The 23915-nt window shown below is 38.4% G+C and overlaps 2 protein-coding genes and 1 non-coding gene across 8 annotated transcripts in view; all 3 read left to right on the top strand.

Moving 5' to 3' along the window:
* The first annotated feature begins 408 nt into the window (after positions 1–408).
* On the top strand, positions 409–2672 carry Ndfip (Nedd4 family interacting protein). The gene is made up of 6 exons (XM_076380202.1): positions 409–594; positions 961–1068; positions 1133–1273; positions 1370–1493; positions 1568–1753; positions 1846–2672. The coding sequence occupies exons 1-6, from the start codon at positions 568–570 to the stop codon at positions 1947–1949; spliced, it is 690 nt and encodes a 229-aa protein (XP_076236317.1). The 5' UTR covers positions 409–567; the 3' UTR covers positions 1950–2672.
* A 243-nt stretch (positions 2673–2915) lies between these two features.
* Positions 2916–2987, top strand: Trnaq-cug (transfer RNA glutamine (anticodon CUG)). The gene has a single exon. It is a non-coding gene; the product is annotated as a tRNA-Gln (tRNA).
* A 1040-nt stretch (positions 2988–4027) lies between these two features.
* Positions 4028–23915, top strand: part of LOC143180330 (inositol 1,4,5-trisphosphate receptor-like) — a 32358-nt gene continuing 12470 nt past the window's right edge. Inside the window, exons 1-18 of one of the 6 annotated variants that reach the window (XM_076379985.1) lie at positions 4028–4098; positions 11440–11623; positions 18409–18479; positions 18649–18761; positions 18891–18977; positions 19865–20359; positions 20445–20559; positions 20682–20893; positions 20976–21302; positions 21375–21521; positions 21598–21899; positions 21966–22080; positions 22157–22332; positions 22403–22558; positions 22661–22796; positions 22868–23015; positions 23382–23408; positions 23571–23910. In XM_076379985.1, the coding sequence (XP_076236100.1) occupies positions 11526–11623; positions 18409–18479; positions 18649–18761; positions 18891–18977; positions 19865–20359; positions 20445–20559; positions 20682–20893; positions 20976–21302; positions 21375–21521; positions 21598–21899; positions 21966–22080; positions 22157–22332; positions 22403–22558; positions 22661–22796; positions 22868–23015; positions 23382–23408; positions 23571–23910 (3065 nt within the window). In that variant the 5' untranslated portion in view covers positions 4028–4098; positions 11440–11525. Of the gene's footprint in view, positions 4099–11439; positions 11624–18408; positions 18480–18648; positions 18762–18890; positions 18978–19864; positions 20360–20444; positions 20560–20681; positions 20894–20975; positions 21303–21374; positions 21522–21597; positions 21900–21965; positions 22081–22156; positions 22333–22402; positions 22559–22645; positions 22797–22867; positions 23016–23381; positions 23409–23570; positions 23911–23915 lie in introns of all 6 variants that reach the window. The other 5 variants (XM_076379984.1, XM_076379988.1, XM_076379986.1 and 2 more) reach the window with 5 other exon arrangements.

The following is a 23915-nucleotide window of genomic DNA, read 5'->3' as shown; positions in this document are numbered from 1 at the left end:
CGTAAGTCAAATCAGCAACACATATCGTTGCTGTATTTTCTCTAAGCAAATTGATTCTTATAAATTCATACTTATTTATTATTTAAACAGAGTATATTATATTCCTGCATAAACGATAAGCTTGAAATAATATTAATATCTAATCTCAAATTTCCGGTAGGGAAAAATTTCGGTTCGTTAAGATCCCGTCCTACAGCTTAGTTTTCAACGATGATTCGTCGGCTACCAATCAACGTACGCTTGCGTTTTCATTCGCCTTCCGCTTTGTTCTTCAAACGAATATAAAAGTTATTGTTAAACCAATTAGAATATGAACTTTGAGCTGTTAGAGCAATTTAGTATTGTCAAATAATGGTAAAAATATACCTGACCAAAGAAGTCATATCAATGATGGACGGGAATGGGCGAAGAAGTCTGAGTTCACGGTAGCACAGCTTTTGCCAGCTGTCAGCCATCGATTGTAAAAACTTTTGCTGCCTTGGGAAGCAGCATTTCGAAAACAGTATTTTTCATTACTTACACGGGATTAGTATAATTTACACGCGCTTCGTATAAATTTCGCCAAGAATGGATAGTAATATTCGTTACAATATGGTATGTTGCGTGAACGATACCGATCATAATAACTATTTTTCATACACGATGTTTCGAAGACAGCACTCCTCAGTTTACAACCCATTGTCGATCGTCAATGTGTCTTTTGTTTAGTAAACACGTTTTACATTACACCGATTAACTTTAGTATTGTATTATAGCACAAATTATGCACGAACATTTATAAACAAGACATTCTCACTGATCGTCGATTGTTAAAGTTAAATAAAAACAATTTTTACTTTATTATATTGTTTTAATCCCCTTGATAGTAAATACTAATAACATGCTACTTATTTTGTATAGTAGTACAATATACTACTTTTAAATATCTTTATACTTTCATTAATACTAAATTGGTTATAGCCTTCACAATCAAACAATAATGTACATGGAGAACCATCATCTCAAACTGAGGTACCTATGTTAACTGTGGCATTCCCAGTTGTACAGACTTCACTTGAATCGAGAATGGTACAGTATATGTTTATTATTAAATGCTTTGAAACTATTGATATTGACACAAATTTATTATTAGGCTGATGGAGAGGATATACCCCCACCCAAGGCAGATTTTTCAGCTCCTCCTCCCTATGAAGTAGCTACAAAGTTACCAAGTTATGAAGAAGTTCAACGTGAAAAAACTTTGCAAGGGGAGCCTCATCCTCAAATACACATGGTAATTTGATGCATTTATATTGATAAAAATGATTGGTAATATCACATAGATTGGTATAATGATAGATTGGTACAATAAAAAATATTATTTTTATAGCCTGGCAATATCAGAGCACCACAGCAACCTTTAACAATTCTTGCTATAGATACTGAAGCTGCAGAAGGAGATCCAGAAAGTGGCTTACTCGGTACTGACTTTATGTTCTTTACAGCATTTTTGGGTAAGTGGTAACGTTTATGTTACTATTCTCTCATAATTTTTCGAAATTAAATGTGTATTAAAAATTGTTTACAGTTGCATTTTTATTCAATTGGATTGGATTTTTGCTTTTGATGTGTTTCTGTCATACAATTGCGTCTCGATATGGAGCATTATCTGGTTTCGGCTTGTCTTTGACAAAGTGGACATTAATTGTTAAACATTCCACTGATCTTGCATCACGTGAAAACTCATGGTTGTGGTGGTTGATAATGGGATTTGGTATGCAATTGTTTAAGTATACTTTTAATGACACCAACAATATAGTATTTTATCAACATATGAAAATTGAATGAAATATGTTTACATTTCAGGTGTTCTGATTTGTGCTCGAGCAATTGTTCAATATTTGAACATCAAACGTGGTTGGAGATTACTACCTGGAAGTGCTCAGGAACGTTTACTCTTTTTTTATTAAATCACAAAGTCTGCATCTTTATCTACCTTGGCTTTAGAACAAACAGTATTTCTATCCGAGGTTGTATTTGTACGATATATAATCCATACCCTTTAAAAACATTATTTTATATTGGCTACATATGATTCTGTTGCTAGAAATGAAAAATACTGAAATTACTGTTTGCCAAATTTGCTTATATGTGAGATAAATGAGGTAAAGAGCAAAATATGATAGCATTTGCACAGTATTTTATGTGTTATTATCATACAAATGAAATATAAATTTTTATTGCTCAAATAACATGGATGATGCTGTAATGTGAAGCATTGTTAATTTATGCATTGTTCATTTAAACGTAAAATGCTTCGTAATGTATACCGTATAAAATTTTATTACTTGTAAAATTGGTGTTACAAGTACAAACATTTATTTTAAAACAAAACATATAATCACTGTTTTCAAACAAATATCAAAGTGTAAGATTTTAATAGAAGTATTGTGTAATACACTTTAGGATTAGAGCAGCTTTTAGAATTTTGATTATACATAATCTGTGTACCAATAATCTGAATTGCTTGTTTATATATTATAATTTATAGAGAGAATTCTTATTGAAAAGATATAAGTTAAACGTATAAAGTATATGTATGTGTGTATATATAAATATATATGTATATAATATGTGCACACACACATAGATGTATAAAAACATTATTGCAGAGCGATATACCTTCTATGTTATACTGTAATAAAAATTTCATTGTTATACTTATTACATCAATATGAAGAATTAATGTGTCTTATATTTTTTACCCACATATCTATGAATACATTAATTTTTTTATGAATTTAACAGTAATTTTACATGATTACAAAAATGTATATTATGTCATTTTTACAATGTTACATTAAGTTAAATGCGTAATTAATTTCCAAATCAGGATTTCTAGTTACATGTTAAATCAACGAGCTGAATTTTAGAGAGGTCCCATGGTGTAATGGTTAGCACTCTGGACTCTGAATCCAGCGATCCGAGTTCAAATCTCGGTGGGACCTTCTTTCTTGCAACCGTCTTTTGTCGTTACTGGAAAGAACCCTTTAATTTTTGTAAAAAAAGATTAAACAATATTTTCTTGGGTGTACCAAGTAATCCGAAGCATATCTTGATTAATATAACATAGATACAACTATTTCGGAATCAGTGAATGCTTCTCGAGCCGTCGGTATTTCAGAACGTGAGACACGGAAGTCCATTGAATGTCCACTCTATCCTGTATACTCGCTTCAGGCGAGTCGTCTGTGTTCTATGTTACCATCTTTGACTAAGGCAATTTGTCTACAGAGTGGTCTGTTGTACTGCAAATCATTTATCTTATCAGTAGCAGCTCAAGTCATTCTCTGCAGTACTGTTACACAACTAGACCAGTTACACTCTCTTCATTATGATTAAAGACGACCACTGGTCAAGACAGATGATCACTAGCTAACTAGACCAAGAGCTAGTCCAAGGACTATACCAAGGGCTAAGCTAAGAATTAGACCAAAGGCTGAATCTATTCATATTGAAATGATTCAAGTAATAACTTTCCAAAGGACATAATTTGAAATTCCTCTACCACTGATCAATTGCAGTCTAGAGGGGGAATCGCCACAGAAGTGCGATTCTAGCACCACTAGTGGCGAGAATCAGAAGCTGATCCCGACGACGAATTTTGGTGGGAGAACCCCAGGCCCTGCCTCCAGTGCCTCCAGTCGTGCCAGAACCACCGACCGGTGCGAGCGTTCTTCCTCGTCCGTTGATCTCCCGCTATCGTGTACACGTACGCGCGTATCGCCGATACACAGCGGTCGTGCGAGAGTAATTCCAGGCCGTCGAAATTCCAGCGTCGTAGTGCATTTTTAGCCGAGCGTGAGATAGAAGAGATATTCTGTGCCGCGAAGAGGTTCGCGGGCATCCGTGACACGTACGGCGAGAAGACCCAAACGAGAGGCGGCCGATCGCGAACGTTTTCATTCTTCAGCGTGCGCCGACACACGAAGACCAACCGAAGAATAATCACCGCCCTCGGGAAGAGTCGCCCCGGCGTTGAACACCGGCGCGATACACGATTTCGATCGGCGACGTGAAGTGCACCGAAAGTGTTGAAACAGCACAGACGGCGAGGAAGTGAGTAAACACGTTTTTTTTTTCTACCTCTTCTTTCGACTCGGAACGCTGATAGTGCAAAGTTCATGCTTCCTCTCGTTTCCCCCCGTCGAAGTCAATGGCTTTTCCCCTTTTTTGTGTACCGACATCGAACTTCTCGAGGGATTCGTACATTTATTTCTTAGTTCGTTTTCTTCGGTATGAGGAAGTGGCTTTTATAGCTTCTCGATAGGTTAGATTCCAGTGTGGCACAAGTTAAGAAAACGCGGCCTCCTGGAAATGTATGTCTATGCTTTTGTCGAGCCGATTAACGGCTCCTTGCGTTTTTCTTTGATGCTCGAGAAACGCGCGCGCAACCGAAGACGCGCGTTTCGATCGTGCCTTTTAGAAATCCCATGTCAAAGTCTACATGTGCATTTAATCATGAATCTAGGCCACTCTAAGGATACGTGTTCATCTGAGAGTATAACTATTGCAAATATTTCTTGAGACTTCAGTTTACTAATCTACGATCCGTCGAAGAATTACGTTGTAACGTAAAAAGTTAGTAATCTATGATTCTACGCGTCCTTTCCAAGCTTACAATAAATTGGATTGCTGTTGCGTGTGTATTAGAGTGCAAGATATTTTTTGGCCGACAGGAAAGAGTATTGAAAGTGTTTTTGAAAGCAACTATTGCGAAAATCTCTTAGGTGGACACGTATCCCAATGGGCATCAGCTGTCAGCGTTCTCTACGGATACGCTTGACGTTGTCTGTGCAACTTAATTTCCATCACGTTTGAATCTCTCTCGATCGCCGGCAGAGGCGACGTTGTTATCCGAACAGTTTGATGAAATCGTTGAGATTTCAACGAAGTGTCGCTGTAAAAGGATTTCATTTGCCTGATTTATTTATCTCCTCGGGTTCTTCGTGATAACTAGACACGTGGAAGAGTTCAGTGCGTTACTGTTGTATGTTGGGCCAATTCGTACATTGAATACATTCTGTTTTAAGACACGCTGTCGATGGAATTGAGAATATTATGGAACGTAGGACAAGTTTGCGTTTGTTCGTCGTGAAATTCGAATTCCTCGATAGCCAATTGGAATATGTCAGCATAATATTTTAAGGCGAGACTGAAAAGCGTCGTAATTACCAGATCGTCTTCGCTCGGCCGACCTCAACGGCGATAACAGTCGCGTGTGCATCACGCCTCGATGTTTGCATTACGCTTTATCGCGTGGCACGTCCGCGAGGCGACTTTCCGCCAGCGAATTTGCATCCGATTCCTGTATCGCCTTTGTAACACTTTTTCCAGTGAATTAATCGGCTAGAGGTGTTGAAGTAGGTTGAATATATGTGCAAGCTAGAGTAGTTTGGATCATTTAACCCTTACGATACCAAGGTGGGATCTTTTAGGGACCCTAATATTCTTTTTCCAACACGATCTTAAATTACTAAATTTGCAAATTTTCAGACTTTGATCTTTTCTTGTATTTATTTCTACTTTCGGTTCCTAACGCCTGCGATTCTGTGCTTGATCTCCTGTATTTGATTTCAAGCGTTTGTATACTTCAAGTACTTTGACAACTCTAGGTGTAAAAAGGAGAGAGAGGGAAAGAGGAACCAGGAGGAAGTACGCGGAAGGAGGGGGAGAGGAAGCGATAGTCAAGAGCGTGTGCGTGGACGAAGCATGTGCACTTCGTTACGTCAACGCGACGTTTGAAGTATCTATTATTAGTTTTATTTCGTTGCAAATTGTAAACGCGTTATGCGGATCGCGGCAGCGGAAGGGGTCGAACACTCTGTTGAGGTGAACGACACCCACCGTGTATCGATAGGGAGCTTCTTCTACCCCCTCCAATTCTTTCGCTCCGTTTTTGTCAAGTTCGAATCGAATCGGGTCGATATCGATAGTGAACGATATGGATGGTGTAAATACATGTACGACGATCGACGGAGTCGAACCGCTATTTCGATCTACTTTCGATATGCTGGTTGAAAAAGAGTGGGCGGCCCTCGTCGGTGTATACAAGGTGTACTAGAAAATGTGGGACATTTTTGGAGGGTAGACTCAAAATATAAAGCTAGTAGTAAATAAAAATTAACAAAGTAATCTATAAAAAATAACAAAAAGGTGGGACGCTTGTGGAAATTTATTAATTATTGTATTAGAATAATCTATTATCGGATAAATATTCCAACAACGTATAACTGAAAACAATTATATGTTTACCTGAACATTTTTATCTTCGTGCCTGAACTCTATCCTCCAGAAATGTCCCACAATTTCTGATCCAACCTGTACGAATCAATTCGCGTTCATTCGTGCTCGAATCTCTGGTCAAAGGAATTAAACTACATTTTTTCTCTCCCTCGCTCTCTCTCGTCGTGTCACTCTTTATCTCCGTGTCAATTCATGAAACGTTGTTTTACGAGGCCGCCGCCCGTCAGTTTCTGAAATGAATAAATTTCCGGTTTGCTGATCGTTTGTCCCGTAAATCGCCGTCAAAATTTATCACGCTCGCGTTCAGTGAATGTTGAATATTCTCAAGTGTTTGCGTGCTTTGTTTGTAACCCAGTGATTTGAAAATTGTTGGGTTTTATTAATTATTCTGGGTGCCGATGAAATTTATTGTGTTTGGCTGTGGATATTTTAATTATACCGCGGATTTGTTTGATTTATTGAAGTATAGGATTGTTCAGATTCGAGAGAGATGAAAGTTGATTTTGGAGAGAGGATTACGATCAATTGAGTCGCGTTTGTTTATCATTGGATACTTAAAGCGTGTTAGCGATAGTGTATTTTGGAATGAAATCGAAGGCAGGTACTTTCAGTGTGTCTGCACTGTTTGCAGTAGAGATTCTGGGTAGACGGAGGCCCTGGCAGTAAGTAAACAGAGATAATTTACAAGCATGGAAAACTGCGGAGGTGGCAAGTAGCTCACCGTTCTGTTACTTTAAAAATAAAGATATTGTTCCTGGAGGATTTGGCTACGTAGTGAGAGGGAGCCTCCTGATGAGAGGGCTGTGATGGACAGCACAGCACTTGCCCCAGAACCGTCGAAGAACGATCACCTTGATGCTCTGCTAACAAGTTGCTAGGCATAAATCTGAAATCCAAAATTATTGCTTAACCTTTTAAGTGCTTCTTAAAATAAGAGAGTGTGGTGGAAAGAAGGTCTACTTTTTGTTCTTTTTTTTGTGTGTATTTATCATAAATAATATTTTTATTTTTCCCGCACGTCTGAATTACTCTAAATAAATAAATTATCTACAAAATATACTATTTCTGTAGGAATCTATAAATAATACACCACGAAAAGAGTTTTTCCTTTCTCTTGGAATTTCTTTCATAGGTTCACTGAATAGAAATGCAAGAAAAAGAGTCTTCGTTCTTCCGGCTTCGTTATAGCCTTCATTTTTTCGCCTACTCGTATATTTATCTTCTTATAAATAATTACACCTTCTTATTAATTCATCGCGATCTCTGTTCTTTTTTTGTAAATCTCGACTCGACACGACCTTCGGTATCCTGCAAGCTTTAGTAGCAATTTCGTTTAAAAAAAGAAAAGATACAGAGACGAAATTGACTCCAGAGTCTTTACGAGACCACCCACTACAATTTCTTCTACGAAACTGTCTTCTGCTTGCGTCAATTTAACCCGAAATTTAACTTCAATCTTTAAGGCTTGTTTAACTTTTTCTCTTACGACCCCCTATGATCATAACTATCTTCTATTCTAAATTCTGAAACTTATAGATATAAATATGAGCAAGGGTCATCATTATCACACAAAAGATTAATATATATTAGTACACAATCTTATATGAAAATACAATTCACATTATTCTATCCAATTAAAATGAATCCGATTATGCAAAAGTGTTAATTTCCTGTACCAATAAAACATTAAACCTTCGATTTCCCGATGGCTCAGAACTGACCATTTTATATTTTGCCCGCGGAAAATTTGCACTCTCGAGGATTATGCATTTGCAAATATTTATAGCGAGGCACATCGATGCGCATCGGCGCTAATTCGATCGATCGGCCACGAGGCGTGACACGAGTAACGAGCAGCAAACAAGTCGCGTCGCGAAGAAGGAAGGAAGGAAAACCTTGGAGGAAAAACGAAACTATGGGCCGTAACGCGACACGACGGCGCGTCGAGCAGTGGAACCGTCTGCCTCGTACGAGACAAGAGCGATTTCGCAATCTGTGAAAACTATACCAGCCGTTTTGCGAAACGAGCCGACCTTTTGTTGTTCCTCGCGAGGGCGTTAAGTCGAGGCGCGTGCCTCGGCCTGACCAGCTCGAAAAGGCGGGGTCAAGGTGCACTGGCTTTAGAAATTCATCTGGTGCGTTGTTTCACGCGCTGCGAAGAGAACGAGATCGCGAGAGATACGTTGGCTTGTGTTTAGGCCCTGGAAGAATACAGAAAATACTTCGGTATGAACTCGAAGTACCTAGAATATTTGCACGAAATCTGGGAAAGATTCTGAGCAAGAGTGGTGAAATGGATAAAAAAATTAGTTGATGAAAAAAATTGATAAATTGGTGAAATACAGCCACAATGTAGTATATAGTACATCGCGAAAAAAATTAATTCAGGTTAATTTTTATCTTTTACCTCGATCGTTTTATGTGTGTCACTGATAATTGTTAATGCTATCTTTATCGAGAGAGCGTGCACACCGATCCCACGCTTGAAAAAAAAATCATTCAGACAGAAGAAAAAAAAGCAGAGACGCAGATGTGCCTTTTGTCTTCTTTATCTTCTAGTCATCGGTCAATAATCGTCAATTGGCTATCAATACGATCTAATGAAACCGTACCGATGCGGCGATCCAATTCATAATATTAAGAACGCTTACTCCGATACTATCTGCTATACTATGTCGCTAAACTAATCCTGTTAATACAACAAATATTTATTGTCCTCTTAAATTAAACTGCGTTCTAAGTACCTACAATTAATAAAGCTGCAGCAAAAAGAACCAAAGAACACTATTTTCCAATTAACGTCGGAGAAATGCATTTAATAAAATCCCCTGTCTCGCCACGATCAAGTTCGTAGACTGTACACGAGACGTGATGTAAATTCGAAATATCGCCTCGGTATACAAAAAAAAGTGCTGTTGCCTCATGAATATTGGATGCCGTGGTACGTCGCGCGTTCATTGATGCCGCGCGTTAAAATTCTGTCATTCGGCCTGATTAATGAAAGATTAGCACCTCGCGTGGACGAGGTTTCGCGGGATTTCGCGCATTTCACGTAAAACCGTCGCAATAAATCCGTCGCGTCCAATTCAATCCATCTGTCCCAGCCTACAATGTTTTATTAACGTTGACTTGGCGTTGTGCCGTGCAATTGGTCGCTACGATATGTTTCAGAGGATGTCGCGAAACATCTAACGCTCCGATATCCCAGAGAAAAAAAATTCTCGTTGACATGGCCATATACAGAGCTTCCTTTTGGATACAACTGGTGGAATTGCGAAAATGTAGATGCAGAGACGTCTGCTTGTGAATACGCTTTGTGGGACTGGTCGAAAAAAAAAGAGAATAAGGGTAACGTTTCAAGAATGTACTGAAATAGATCGCACCCTTTTTTGACAAGTAACAAAGGCGATGTATAGTCTCAATTGCGTTGTTTCGGGGAACAAGTGCTGGCTAATTCTTCTTTTCGCAACAAACAAATGACCAATACGTGGTCTTTTGAACACTGGTGTCTGCCATTCTAGGTCTAAGTTAAAAGCATGAATACACCTGTGAGTCACTTGCACGGACGTGCTTGAATCGCGAGTTTTTCTGTGAATGAATATACTGGGAACAGAACGTTGCGGTTGTGAATGAGGCAACGCATTCGATTACATAGAAGGAAGCTGGGTGTAGAGCAGATACTTTAAAGGAAAAAATAGCGTGCTGTGGACTTTTGCGTATACAGTGTAAATGAACTTGCAGTGGAACCGTCCAATAGATGATTTCTTAGATAATTGTAAATGGAAACTGATTTTTACTATCAGCCAAGTATTTCGTGAAAAATATTTTAAGATTCATTTGGTGTTCCAGAAATTTTATTTTACTTTACATAGTATTAACAGTAACCAATAAGTCTGAATAATTGTAGTCACAGTTTGATCACGGATCAATTGAAATTCCTGGGCCAGAATGAAGCAACGTTCGTTGGAATTAGTTGAGACTCAACTACACAATTTTCCTCGGTAAACCCTCTTAAAATCAAGCAAGGGCTTATTCTAATCCTTGATCAACATCTTCGACGCAGGGAGGAACGTTGCGGTGATATCTGGAAATAAATTGACCTTCAGCCTTAGCCTGGCCAGTAAACAGCAGCGTAGAGTTGGGTTCAGTTTTGCAGAAGAAATCGATCAGTGTACTAAAGCAGAAGACACCTGGAAAATGTTTACTCTGTACGTGACTGGAAGGAACACTGTAGAAGTTGGCTATCGGAGGCGCGCGTTCTTCAGCGAATCGAATGCATGAAAAAGACTTTGGGATTCTTGATAAATGAAGAAAAAGAATGTAGTGACATGCTCGCGTTTTAGGTCTTCTGAAAAGAGAATGTCTTGAAAGATTGAGCGAGGCCTGCAGGAAGTACAACGCAACCCAATTTCCTTCGTATCGTTCTCAGGGTGGATTCAGTCGTACCAGGAAAAAGATGGCAATTTCCATCGCGAAATTGACTTTAAAACAATTTTACAGGAAACTCGATTCGATGGAGTATGAATCCCTAGGGATGCAAAAATTCTTCTTGAAATTATCCTGATTGCAGCAAGGAAATTACATTTTTTAATTTCAATTTACTCGGATGTGCTTAATCTGCCGCGATTATTCGATTGGGCAGCATGATTTATCATTTTTCTTGATTCTGGCTTGGTATTAACACTTCTCTGTGATCAAATATCACTATTGGCAATTCTACAAGTAGTACCATTTCAATTTCAATTTTAAAACGGTGCTACTTTTCATAGGATATCACACGACGTAGATCCACGTCGATGAGGCTCGAATATTCGAGGCATATTCAAAAATGATGTCTAGCATATTTAAGAAACACCTGGTATTATGGAGCACAGGAGAAGATCAATAATCAAACGTCCAGAATCTTGCATCGAGATGATTGGTAATCACTTTGAACACCTAAATGCAGCGCTACTGAATTTAAAGGCATTTTCGATTGAAGTGAGGTTAAATAAGTAATGCATCTGTTTCAAATATATTTTTCATCTCTTCCAAGTACTGGCGCCAATCTCAACAGAATCTCATTTATAACTAATTCTACAGCAGTTCCACAGTATAGTAGCTCCACGTTCAGTTTCCACAAATATTAACGATCCGTTTCCCTTCTGTTCGCAGGTGTAGCCATGAATAATTCACTCGGTTAAAAAGCAGAATTTCTCCGACTTTGAGAGACCGAGAGACTCGAAAACAACAGTGTCAAGATGGGTGAGATTCTCGGCTCGGCGAGCTTCCTCCACCTGGGCGACATCGTCAGCCTCTACGCTGAGGGAAGCGTCTCGGGGTTTCTTTCAACCCTTGGGTAAGTTGAATATTCATCAAATCGCTCTAGCTAGTTAGTAGGCCACTGTGATGAGACACCCATTTTCCATGATCCATTATTCTGTGACTGAGAACGTTGGAAAAAATTGTTAAACCACTGGAATCGCAGGACAAACTCTTTCCGAGTGTGGAACTGTGTCAGGGAGCTCAGGGGACTTGGTGATAATTAGTAGTAACGGAATTAAAACCTCTGCAAATTTTATTTTGCATAGAGATGAGCCTTGGTATATCTAAGGGGGCAAAGAGTATTGTCTTAACAAATATGAGCTGAGTAAACTTTGTATATATGTATTTAGCCACACAAAATCTATAAACCGCATCTTCAGACAAGATCAACTCCATACTACTTTGTTTGTTACCTTACTCATCGAGGGTGGAGTTCCTTGAGACTAGATTAAGGGGTAGATTGCATACTACGATAGCCCTTTTCGCCTCGTTTAGATTGCAATCGTTCCCAAAAGGCCTCAACTCTTCGTGTCTTTATCAGCCAGTTCTGATCTCTGAATATTTATCTAGTTATTTACGCTGATGATCAGTCTTCCTAACGATTTCACGCAGTAAGGAAGCTTTGTATGAAGGAATCCTTTATTTCGAGAGCGACTGAAGTACTCGGATAATCCTAAACGTAGTATGGTCTACTATATTCTATTATACATACTTGCTAAGTGATTAGATATTCAGCGCAAACAGTGGTATCTTTTCCTTTGAGATCTTTCGGCATGTTAGTTCAGTAGACACCTGCCAGGTTTAATATTTAATCCTACTTACCCTAGTATTTACTCGTAAGCGTAATTTGGAAGTCATACAATTTCCTTTCTTTATTGTTTTTTGATGAACGTGCCTAAAATTTCCTTACAAGCCGATCGATACTGTCTTAAAATTCTTATGTGTGCGAAGAGTTAACATTTTAATATATTCCTTGAATTAGTAATAGAATTTCAAGAATCCCAATAACGCGATCGATGCACTGTCTCTCAAAACAAACATAAAGAAGTCACAACACCTATTGATCTCACGGGACGGCTAGCCTCTGGAGAAACGTTTCTGTTTTTCTGTAACGCGTTGACCAGTCCATCAGGCCTCCTGCAATTATACGCAATTCTTGCTCGTTGAGGACCGGTTTCATGTAAAAAGCCCCCAGTTGGACGCGTGCAGCAGCGACAGGTGTTTGCATACGTAATCCTGGGTCTTAAAGAGCGCCACGCCGCCGAAGGAAAACACACGGCGAATTAACGTAAACGAAACATTTCGACTGCCACGTTATATAATCGTGGCCAAGATATTCATAAGTGGCCAAGATGTGGCAGTAGGTGCATATCCTTTCCTTTTCAAATACACAAAAATTTGAGGACTAGGAATCCTCGCATGAATCCCCATTTTCCTCACACGTCGAAATGAGTTTTCTCAGTTGTAACATCTCTTTGAAAGTTATTAATCGCCATACAAGTAGACCTCGGTTCTCCTCGTGTCACCTGTTTTCGTGGAATATATATTTTCCCCGTTCTGGGGTTGGATCATCGCGATTGCTTGCTATTCTTTGCTCGCATGTATTATCCACACGCGCTCTGATGCTTCCAGCCAACGTAAAGATAGGACACCGATATGGGCGGTTAATAAGGCGATCTCTTTGTAATCGAGCCCCATCCAGCGTGTACTCGGCTGCGCGGACTTTTCAAAGGGTGTCTCTGTTATTGACGTTAATCATCTTTGGAGCCATTATCGGAGAAAGCTGGGTAAAATATAATCTGTCGGTAAACAGACACAGTTTTCTTTAACGCCCGCGAAAATCGTATATCACTCAGAGTTGATCATACTGTTTGAACAAGAATACTCTGTATACCTAGAATGTTTAAATATTTTTCTCCTGTAATAGTATTGCTGGGGGAATTAGATTGCGTATTATGATAAAAGTAATGGAAAGAACAGATTTTATCGGAAATTGTGAATGCACACATTCAGTATCCAGGAAGAAACTCTAGGTTCTTGACCTGACTTCAGATAAGGAAGCAGTTTTATTTTTCGGTATTTCATAATTTATGAACCAGCTGAACAGCAAGTGTGGAATAATTTATTGAGGAAGAAAATCTTCTGACATCGAAAAGTAAAACTATTCTAAGATTTGTTCAAATATTTTCGTTTTCAGAGTGAAATAAGTTCACGGATGAAATTAAGCTTCATGTCAACTTGATCAGAGTTTCCTCAGAATTTAGAGAGCAAAGAATTCTCAGGCATTTTTTATTAGACTTTTGGCTTATATTCTACTCCTAAGCGAGGACTCTAAATCATAAATGTCTTGGACACGCTTCGATCCACGGGAGAGCTCGGTTAATCGCGTAGTCCCGTTTGAATACGTGGGCCACTTGACAAAAAATAGGTCAGGCACGCTTTGCACACTTCAGCAGCATTCGCCGGGCATGAATGGGCTCTTAAATAAGATCCCCACGATCGAATCGCGAATCTCGTTTCCTTAGCGGCTGTCCGGTTGACGTAAGTCTCGTACGTTCGGTATTATCATTCTCTTGTGTAGCGTTAGTCAAAGATAAAGTACCCTCGACGTTAAGTAGCGAAGACAAGGAAAGCGCGCACGTAATTTACGACGACAAACAGCCGACGTAATACTTTTAAAACGTATCCTTCTACCTCTTGACAGGCGACGATTTAAATTTATTCACGTAGTCTTGTTTAAATATCTCGTTCATCGATGCTACTTTATCTCATGACTTAAAATCTGTAAATAGAAGAAAATCGCAGATTGTATTTTTTCGTTTTAGCGCCAAATAAGTTCTCTATAAATTAATGAAGAAATATCGGTGTCGAGACCCCTAGGGGTGATACGAAATCCTGCTCTAAACAAAATCAAGTTGCTAGATTCACATTGACCGCAGAAACATCGTGAACTATCTCGTAACCACTGTAGCAGTTCTATGCATGATTCGCCACGATTCATAGATCAGACTTCTAAAAGCTGGTGCATCGTTAACGATGCTCACGTCGGGTCGTTCTGTTGCAAGATTGATAATGATATAGCCAGAGAATAGTAGGATACAGTACACGTCAGTGCAGGCTCACCAAAATAAGTCTCGAACCTAATGAATGGTGCACTCACTAATTCCTGTTTCCTGGAATTATCATCCCTTGTATGGACACTCGTTCTCAAAGGAGGTGCGTTCGAAACGCCTGGCGACTGGTGCTGCAGCTGAAAGGGATGTAATTAATGCTCGAAACAACAGCTCGCTGCACGATATCGAGCGAACTCGCGAGATTCGCGGGACTTCCCGGATTCAATGGTTCCATCTTCCTCGATGGGGCCACTTGTTCGATAAAGTTTCTTCACTGATGCTTATCCATGACACGATAACGCGATTACTTATTGTTAGAGGAACGTCCATACCAGACCCTTCATTCAGCTGCTTTTTCTTTTCGGCATGTTTCGAGCGTATCGTAGCGAGCGTTGCACAACGAGCACTTAATTAACGAGATTAGATTGCCATTAATACGTCAATGCTGGGCTCTTTGACGTCGTTGCTCCGCAGATTTCGCTCTCGATGCTTTCTTTCTCCTCGCTTTTACTCGTTCCCAGGATGTCGACGAGCGCGTTAATGGTTAATCATTCCACGGTGTTTATTAATAAAATTATCGAGGGCGTGTGACGCTGATTTATCGATTGGACAGGATGCAAGGCGGTACCTCAAAGGTGTGCTCGCTTCTGCGGCGGGGGAATTTTATTATAGAGATATTTTTTACCTGTCGATGATTAATTCGCGGTTATCGTTGCTGATTGATCTGCTGTACCAAGAGGTTTTTATGTTGCGGTGGAGTCACTTTTTCCCAGGGAGATCGCACGGAGATGCACGCTCGAATTGACTGCCTTCCGCCCTATTTCTGATGCCGCGACAGAGACGACTAGTAGTAATGGTCCCAATGCAATCATAGCCATGTGGATGCATAGTGGAAGCGACTGGTTAGTAATATCGGCTTCTGCATATTGGTCGAAGAGTTCCTCTCGGTTATGTGGCTTTATGCATTGTGTGAGATATTGTACAGGGATGAGGGGAACATAGTAATATTCCGACGTTTGATTTATGCTATATAATACTTTATGTTTAGCTTGTGTAAGTCAAACAGGCTGCAGAAATAGGAAACTTGAGTGTGAACTTTATGCATGAACTATTCAGGTATGGAGCATTTTTGCTTACTGTTGCACTGTGCGAACGGAAATGGAACTTATGTCATTACAAGTTAAATGGTAAATAGGCATACCTATTAACATTATGGAAAAATTATTTAGAAAAATTCTGTTTTGCAGGATCAATCACGCCCACATTATTGGAGTACAAAATTTTTATATTAAAGTTGATGGTAATGTAGAAAATTGGTCTTTCTATTTTAATTGTGGGACTATAGTTAGAGTGAAATTAATTACGTAGTTCCTTAATATCACTCCCCCAATTATGGTATACGATTTGCGCTTGCGTGAATAAATGAAGGTGGGGGGCTAGTGCAGTCAGTTATTTACGGTGCAACAATATTATCCATTTCCTTGAATATTCATGTTCCAAAAGTTTGCATCCCCTTTTTGGAGGACCCTGCAAATTGCGTAACTATTTAGTGCCATCGGCAGCTAAAAATACAGTTTCACAAACGAAGTGAAATTGAACCTTGATTGGTATTAATAGTTTTACGTCGTGTGAAGCACAAGTAGTCTTCGTGACTTCATTCGACGAGACGTGGACATATCAACCCTGGAGGTAGTTAAAAGAGCTTCGCGGATGAGAAACCTAAACGCAATCTCGTTAGCGAACTTTGTATTCTATTAGTGGCCGTTAACAAGCGATGTGGCCACTTACAGGAGATAGTTGGTGGTGAAAAGGGTGTAATTGAGTGTCCTCGAAGAGCTTTCGTGTTCGAATGCACGATAAAAGCTCGCTTGGACATTGGCTATTTATGGACAACGGGTTTTTTCCTCGTATCTTATCATGCATCGATCATTCGTAGAATATTCTGTTGTTAATTCTGCAATTTCACGATCGATAGGCAGCTCCGTTTCTGTTCTCTCTTGTGAACAATTTCCTATTTGCGTGAAATAGTTATAAAAATTCTATTGTTTCTGCAGTTTATTTCAATTGATTTTTTAAGTGTTGATATTTTTCGTGGTAGATTGTTACATAAGTTCCGTACAGTTCAGTCGAAATTGTGTTTCTAAAATTTACTGGAAGAAGAACTTTATTTGGAAGGGCTCTTGAAACTTCGTATCTCGGAAGGAACCTCCTACGAACCGTAGCTTATGAAATACCGTGTAAACATAAAGAGCTTCCAGCGTTATAACTCGAAATCTGTTAAATATTATTTTTAATATTCTAGGTCATCGAAAAATTAATCTAGTTTTTAAATGTTTGATCATGAAGGGAGTAATTTTGCAGGAGACCTTGATTTTTATCTGAGAGATAAAGTTTATTTTGTACTTTAGTATAAGTCTTGGATGCTGAAATTTAATCAATCTTCAAATATTACTTTCAATATTTTTATATGACTACTAAAAATATAAAATTATTCTTCTCAATCCTAGCCATACCTTCGTTGGCTACAGGTTTTAACGACTTCTCAACACATCGTATATTTTCATTTATTCTCAGAAAATTTCTTGACTTCGCTAGGAACGTGGCATATTATGGCCTAATTTATGGCGCCCGTAGGACCATTGCACCATTAAGAAATAAGATACTATTTTACGAGATAGCCGTTACAAGGAAAGTACTCAACTTTACTCCTTTCAAGCTTGATACGTTTTAGCAGGATGATAATGCAGGCCATAGTTTAGTACACTTACGTTCTCTATTTTAAAGATTGTTTCCAGTTGTTAGTCCCTTTCCTTAGTTTCCGATAGTAAACATAAAGAATGGTTGAGCAAAGGGATTAGGGATCAATTTCAATGTGGTTTCAAATAAATTTGACCGTATCCCCTTTGAAGACTAGGAAGAGAATATCTTTGTATCGTGGGTGGAAGGTGAGAGGTCAAGTCGCAGCTGTGATTGAGGAATTCGCATTTGTAGCTGTACTGGGACAAGAAAATCAATAATCGATATTTGTGACTCCTTGACAAATTACCTGTCAAAAATTATTTCATGCCAATTTACAGTTTCCCATACAATAATAATTATAACACTAACTGGTCAGCAATTAAACAGTCTTAACATGTATTGCATTTGTACTACAGTCACTTCGTCAATACGTTCTACTATTTCTACAAGCTATACAAATTAATTATTATTCAAAATCTACCACCAATATTCAACAGATGTGTTCAATACTATCCCTACAAAGTGTGTCAGAATTGGAGGGAGACAAGTTACTTCCCTCGTTAGCAGGAGGCTGCATACAGAGATGCCAGCAATTGTATTATAGTGCTCATATTTTGAAAGATGAAAGGTTCCGTCGCTGCGTAGCTTCAAAGCCCCGGGCAAGACTTGCTCTGCCCCAATATCGATTTGAACCTCAGTTTGGTTGCATCTGGCCCACACTCATTTCACAACAATTTCCTTAATAATACTATTAACGTCACAATAGTATCTCATAAAGGAAAGTCCTGATAACTTAATCACTGACGCGTGGAACATATGTTCTAACTTAAAAATTTCCAGATAGCAGCGCAGGGGAGATATTGATTCATAAATGATAATTCTTCCTCATGAAAGAGTTTTTTATCTGCCAAACTAATCTAAAAGTTTTTCTCATAGTTTTCTTCATGTGAATTTAATCACTTTCCAGACTGGTGGACGACAGGTGCGTGGTATGTCCGGAAGCTGGAGATTTATCAAATCCGCCAAAGAAGTTCAGAGGTAATTTTTCTTATTTAGATTTATCGTTAAAGTTCTTTGGTGATTCGACGTTTAACCGATACAGCGCTTTAAATATGAATCCCTTTTAAATGGTGCAACTTTATGCAATTCCCTTCACTCTTCATCATTCGTGATCCCCATTAAACGCAAACTTTGACATCGTTTTTAGATTGCCTCTTCAAAATATGTCCCATGAACCGTTATTCTGCTCAGAAGCAATTTTGGAAGGCGGCAAAACAAAGTGCAAGCGGCACGGATGCTGTGCTACTCAAAAGGCTTCATGTGAGTTACTTTCACACGTAATTTTCATTCATAATTAACTCCATATATTAGTGGTCGCAGTTCTCAACTTCGACTAAATATATAAAAACAACTGGAACACGTGCAATTAAAGCGTTTAATTAATTTCAGCACGCCGCCGAGATAGAGAAGAAACAGAACGAGACCGAGAACAAGAAGCTCCTGGGTACCGTGGTCTCTTATGGCAACGTAGTCCAGGTGAGAGCAGCCCTGCGTTTTGCTTTTCTAATATTTTCATATATTTTTATATTGTCCCCGTTTTACACGGAGTTAATTCAATTCACCTTGCGCTTCACGCCTGAAAAGGTTGGCTCGGCTTTATAAACGAAGGACAGCCCCTTTTATGCATAAATCGAGTTTACCTGTTCCACAGAGATGAAAGCGTGATATAATTCCTGTCCAAATAGATTAATAATTCTTAATAACGACTCTATCTCGTGTTTTTGTCTTCGAGCCTCCAGTTACCAACCTTTTTCTATTGCAAGTTATCATAGCTTATCGCGTCAAGCAGAAACGCACGATGCGCAATTGCCAATTAATGAAATCCACTTCCTCTCTGCTATCGACGTTCCTCAACTGTTACGGAAAGCTCGTTGCAATGCGGCTTAGCTTGTAAACACGAAATTCCAGACCTCTCCGCGAGAGACAATATCTCCTGATACTGTTTTAAGTACCTAATCGAATTATTAATTGCATTGGTGATGCTTTTATCCTCGACGATGAGGGGGAATGATAGTCGCTTGCTCCTGTATTACATTGAGTCGATAGATTTCTTAGGAACGCGGAAGATTGTGATCGCCATTAGATGTCTAATTAGGGTGATGCGATAACGTGATGTAATAATGTAGCAAAGACTCCTTTACTAGATCGACATACCTTATTGGTTGCTATTTTGCCTCAGAATTGCAGTAGCATTGAAAGTCAATGTACCTGTGAAGCATTCACTATAGTGTTGTCTTGATAGTTTTGAAGGTGGATTCCTTATGACTATTTTTTCACTCTACGTGAAATATTTTCTTAGTTCCTTTATCGTAGTTTATCTGCTCTATGGGACCACTTTATTGGCAATCAATTTTGCCTTTCAGTTGCTGCACTTGAAGTCCAACAAATTCTTGACAGTCAACAAGAGACTCCCAGCTCTTCTCGAGAAAAACGCGATGAGGGTCTACCTAGACGCAAACGGGAACGAGGGCTCCTGGCTCTACATAATGCCCTTCTATAAGCTCCGTAGCGATGGCGACAGTGTTGTCGTTGGCGATAAAGTGATCCTGGAACCGGTGAATGCCGGTAGACAGGGGCTACACGTGGCTGCGAATTATGAATTGAGCGACAATCCAGGCTGTAAAGAAGTGAACGTGGTTAATTCAGCCACTTCATGGAAGGTAACGCTGTTCATGGAGCACAGGGAAAATCAAGAGGAGATTTTGAAGGGTGGAGATGTTGTTCGGTTGTTCCATGCGGAGCAAGAGAAGTTTTTGACAATGGACGAATACAAAAAGGAGCAACACGTATTTCTGAGGACCACTGGTAGAACTAGTGCCACAGCGGCAACCAGTAGTAAAGCTTTGTGGGAAGTTGAGGTGAGGAGTTGGAGCATTTAGTGGGTCATTCAATTTGTGAAAATGTTTTAGCAGAGGGTGATTAATGATGATTCTTGTTCTATAGGTAGTACAGCGTGATCCTTGTAGAGGAGGAGCTGGCCACTGGAACTCACTTTTCAGGTTTAAACACTTAGCAACGGGTCAGTACCTGGCCGCCGAAGTAGATGATGATGAGTCATGTATGTATAGACTTGTAAATTCATTTATAAAGTAGTTAATGAATATTTTTAGAGATTATGTGTCTGTAAACCTATCAATTTTTAAAATTTATGCAGTAATAGATTTTCTATTTTTCCTGCAGATTCTGCAGATCTTGTGTATAGATTAGTATCAGTTCCACACAGTAATGAAATCAGTTCATTGTTCGAATTGGATCCTACTACGTTAACTAGAGGCGATAGTTTGGTTCCACAGTCATCCTTCGTCAGGTTACACCACATATGTACAAATACTTGGGTTCATTCGACGAGTATACCAATTGATAAGGATGATGAGAAACCTGTTATGTCAAAGGTATCCATCACTTGTCATACATTATTGCGTATACTGTTCTCAAGAAGAATAATGATCATTTTGTGATGTGCTTGCATTGAAGGTGTGCTGTGCAATTAACAAGGAGGATAAAGAAGCCTTCGCTTTAAGATCTGTGTCACCAGTCGAAGTACGAGACCTTGATTTTGCGAATGACGCTTGCAAAGTGTTAGCTTCGATAAGTAGCAAGCTGGAAAAGGGTACAATTTCACATAATGAAAGGCGAGCAGTAACTAGTTTACTGCAGGATATAGTGTACTTTATAGCTGGATTAGAAAATGAACAAAATAAATCTGAAGCTTTAGAGTTAATCGTTACCAATGCTGTAAGAGATCGACAAAAATTACTACGGGAGCAATACATACTTGGTCAATTGTTTAAAATACTTCAGGTACTATAATTTGTTACACATTGTGCTTTTTATGTTTTTAAAATTGTATACCTGGAAGGAGTTTATTTATAGGCTCCGTTCTTAGAATCTGCTGAAGGTGAGGGACCATTTCTTAGGATAGAGGAATTGAATGATCCAAGACATGCGCCATATAAATATATGTTTCGTTTGTGTTATCGAATATTGAGGCTTTCTCAACAAGACTACAGAAAAAATCAGGTATCGTATTAGTTTTTTAAGATAAAAATTAGTATCAACAATATCAATAATATTATTGCTTTATTTTTTGACATAGGAATATATTGCCAAACATTTTGCTTTCATGCAAAAGCAAATTGGGTACGATATTTTAGCAGAAGACACCATTACTGCGCTTTTACATAACAATAGAAAATTATTAGAGAAGCATATCACAGCAGCAGAGATTGAGACATTTGTCGGTCTTGTTAGAAAAAATATGCACAATTGGGAATCCAGATTTTTAGATTATTTGTCAGACCTTTGTATCTCTAATAAGAAAGCGATTGCTGTAACCCAAGAACTGATTTGCAAAAGCGTTTTGAGTGAAAAAAATAAAGATATATTAATAGAGACTAGGTAAAATATCTTTTTTAGCGATCATTGTTCCATGTATGTATTTTAATATATGGTTATTCTCTTTAGAATGATGAAAACTCAGGTTGAAGTAGAGGAGCTTGACGAAAAACAGGAGAATGGTGAGCCACAGATTACTGTTATGGAAGAATATGAGGTTTTCCTTACGTGGAACAATGGAACGGTTAGCATTATTATATATTTCTATATATATATTAGAATTCACTTAATATTTTTTAAATGTTTGATATCATACACAGAAGTCGATGTCTTTAAATGAGCTATCAAGAGGAGCAAAAATGGGCAACATTCAAGACGCGGCAATATTAGACTATTATAGGCATCAATTGAATCTTTTCAGTAATATGTGTTTGAATAGGCAGTATTTGGCATTAAATAATTTATCGCCACATTTGGATATCGGTCTTATACTTAAGTAAGTCGCGATTGCTTGATTTAATGTTTCAATTATTTTTTCATTAAGACTAATTTCATAAAAAATTTAGGTGTATGGAAGATGAAACAGTGCCATACGAATTGCGTGCATCATTTTGTCGACTTATGTTGCATCTTCACGTTGACAGAGATCCACAAGAGCAAGTGACTCCGGTAAAATATGCTCGTCTTTGGTCTGAAATTCCTTCCAAAATGAGTATCAATGAGTACGTAAAAATTATATAATGTTGCGGACTATATTAAATAAATTCATGTATTTGAAAACATTCATACAATCTGTCACTTGATTTTAGTTACGATGCGAACAGAGTGCGAGATCAAAATAAAGAAGCTGTCCGTGCTAAATTTAGTGGAACTATAATGTTTGTGGAAGATTATTTGTGTAACGTCGTTGCAAAAATGTGGTCCTTCGGAGATCAAGAGCAAAATAAGCTTACATTTGAAGTAAGAGAGAATGCACTTAATGTATTTGTTTTAAGAAAGTCAAGCACTTAACTCTACTTCCATATTTTTAGGTTGTTAAGTTGGCACGGGATTTAATTTACTTCGGGTTCTACAGCTTCAGTGATCTTTTAAGATTAACGAAAACATTGCTCAATATCTTGGATTGCATCTCAGAGAACGATGTAGCCGACAGAAAAATTCCAACTGGTGAGATTGATTGTAAGTTGGCTCTCTTTTATTCACTTAACACGTAGTATGTTGTTTTCATTCAATTAATATTGCGTGGATTATACCTTACTACAATAGTTTTTGTACAGCATATTTTCCCAATTGTACATTTACTCTGCACGATCAAACATTATTATACCTCACTTCCTTGTTGTAACACTTACAGTAATACCAAATGATAAAATTGTATTTTTCATTTTTAATCTACATAAAGTAATGTCATACCTGATTTAATAGTATTTAAAGTATTCCTTTTACACACTTGATTTTATAATACGTACCCCAAACCGAATACACATGTAGCTATATTAAATATATTTGAGTGCACTAACTAATTTCTTCTGAAAACTTCTAAAGCTGAGTCTGGGGATTCCAAGACAACAGGTAATGCACGTATAGTTGACGTAGTGTAGCTGTACTTCAAGCATGATATCCTATAGATTTTGTTGTATTTTTCTTTAGTCTCTACATCTTGTAAATAATATGCTATGCTTTAATGAAAATATCTATGAACTTACTTGAGTAATGTATTAATACTTTTAACAGCTGAAGGTGGAGTATTGAGGTGTATTGGAGATATGGGAGCAGTAATGACAAGTTTGACATTGGGTTCAGCTGGACAAGTGTTGGCTGGAAGTACTTCACCCACTCCTAAACCGCTCATGAAAAAGGAGTATCCATTAGTGATGGATACAAAACTGAAGATAATTGAAATCTTACAATTTATTCTTGATGTTCGATTGGATTATAGGATTTCTTGTCTATTGAGTATTTTTAAACAAGAATTTGATGAAACTGAAAAAGCTTCTGGTGACGTAAACCTTGGTCAGAAGACTATTGACTTGGAATTGATAGGTACACAAGCGGAGGGTATATTTGGAAGCAGGTAAT

Source organism: Calliopsis andreniformis, chromosome 6, assembly GCF_051401765.1.
Source record: "Calliopsis andreniformis isolate RMS-2024a chromosome 6, iyCalAndr_principal, whole genome shotgun sequence".
NCBI classification, from domain to species: Eukaryota; Metazoa; Arthropoda; class Insecta; order Hymenoptera; family Andrenidae; genus Calliopsis; species Calliopsis andreniformis.
This window is presented reverse-complemented; position numbering and strand designations above follow the sequence as displayed.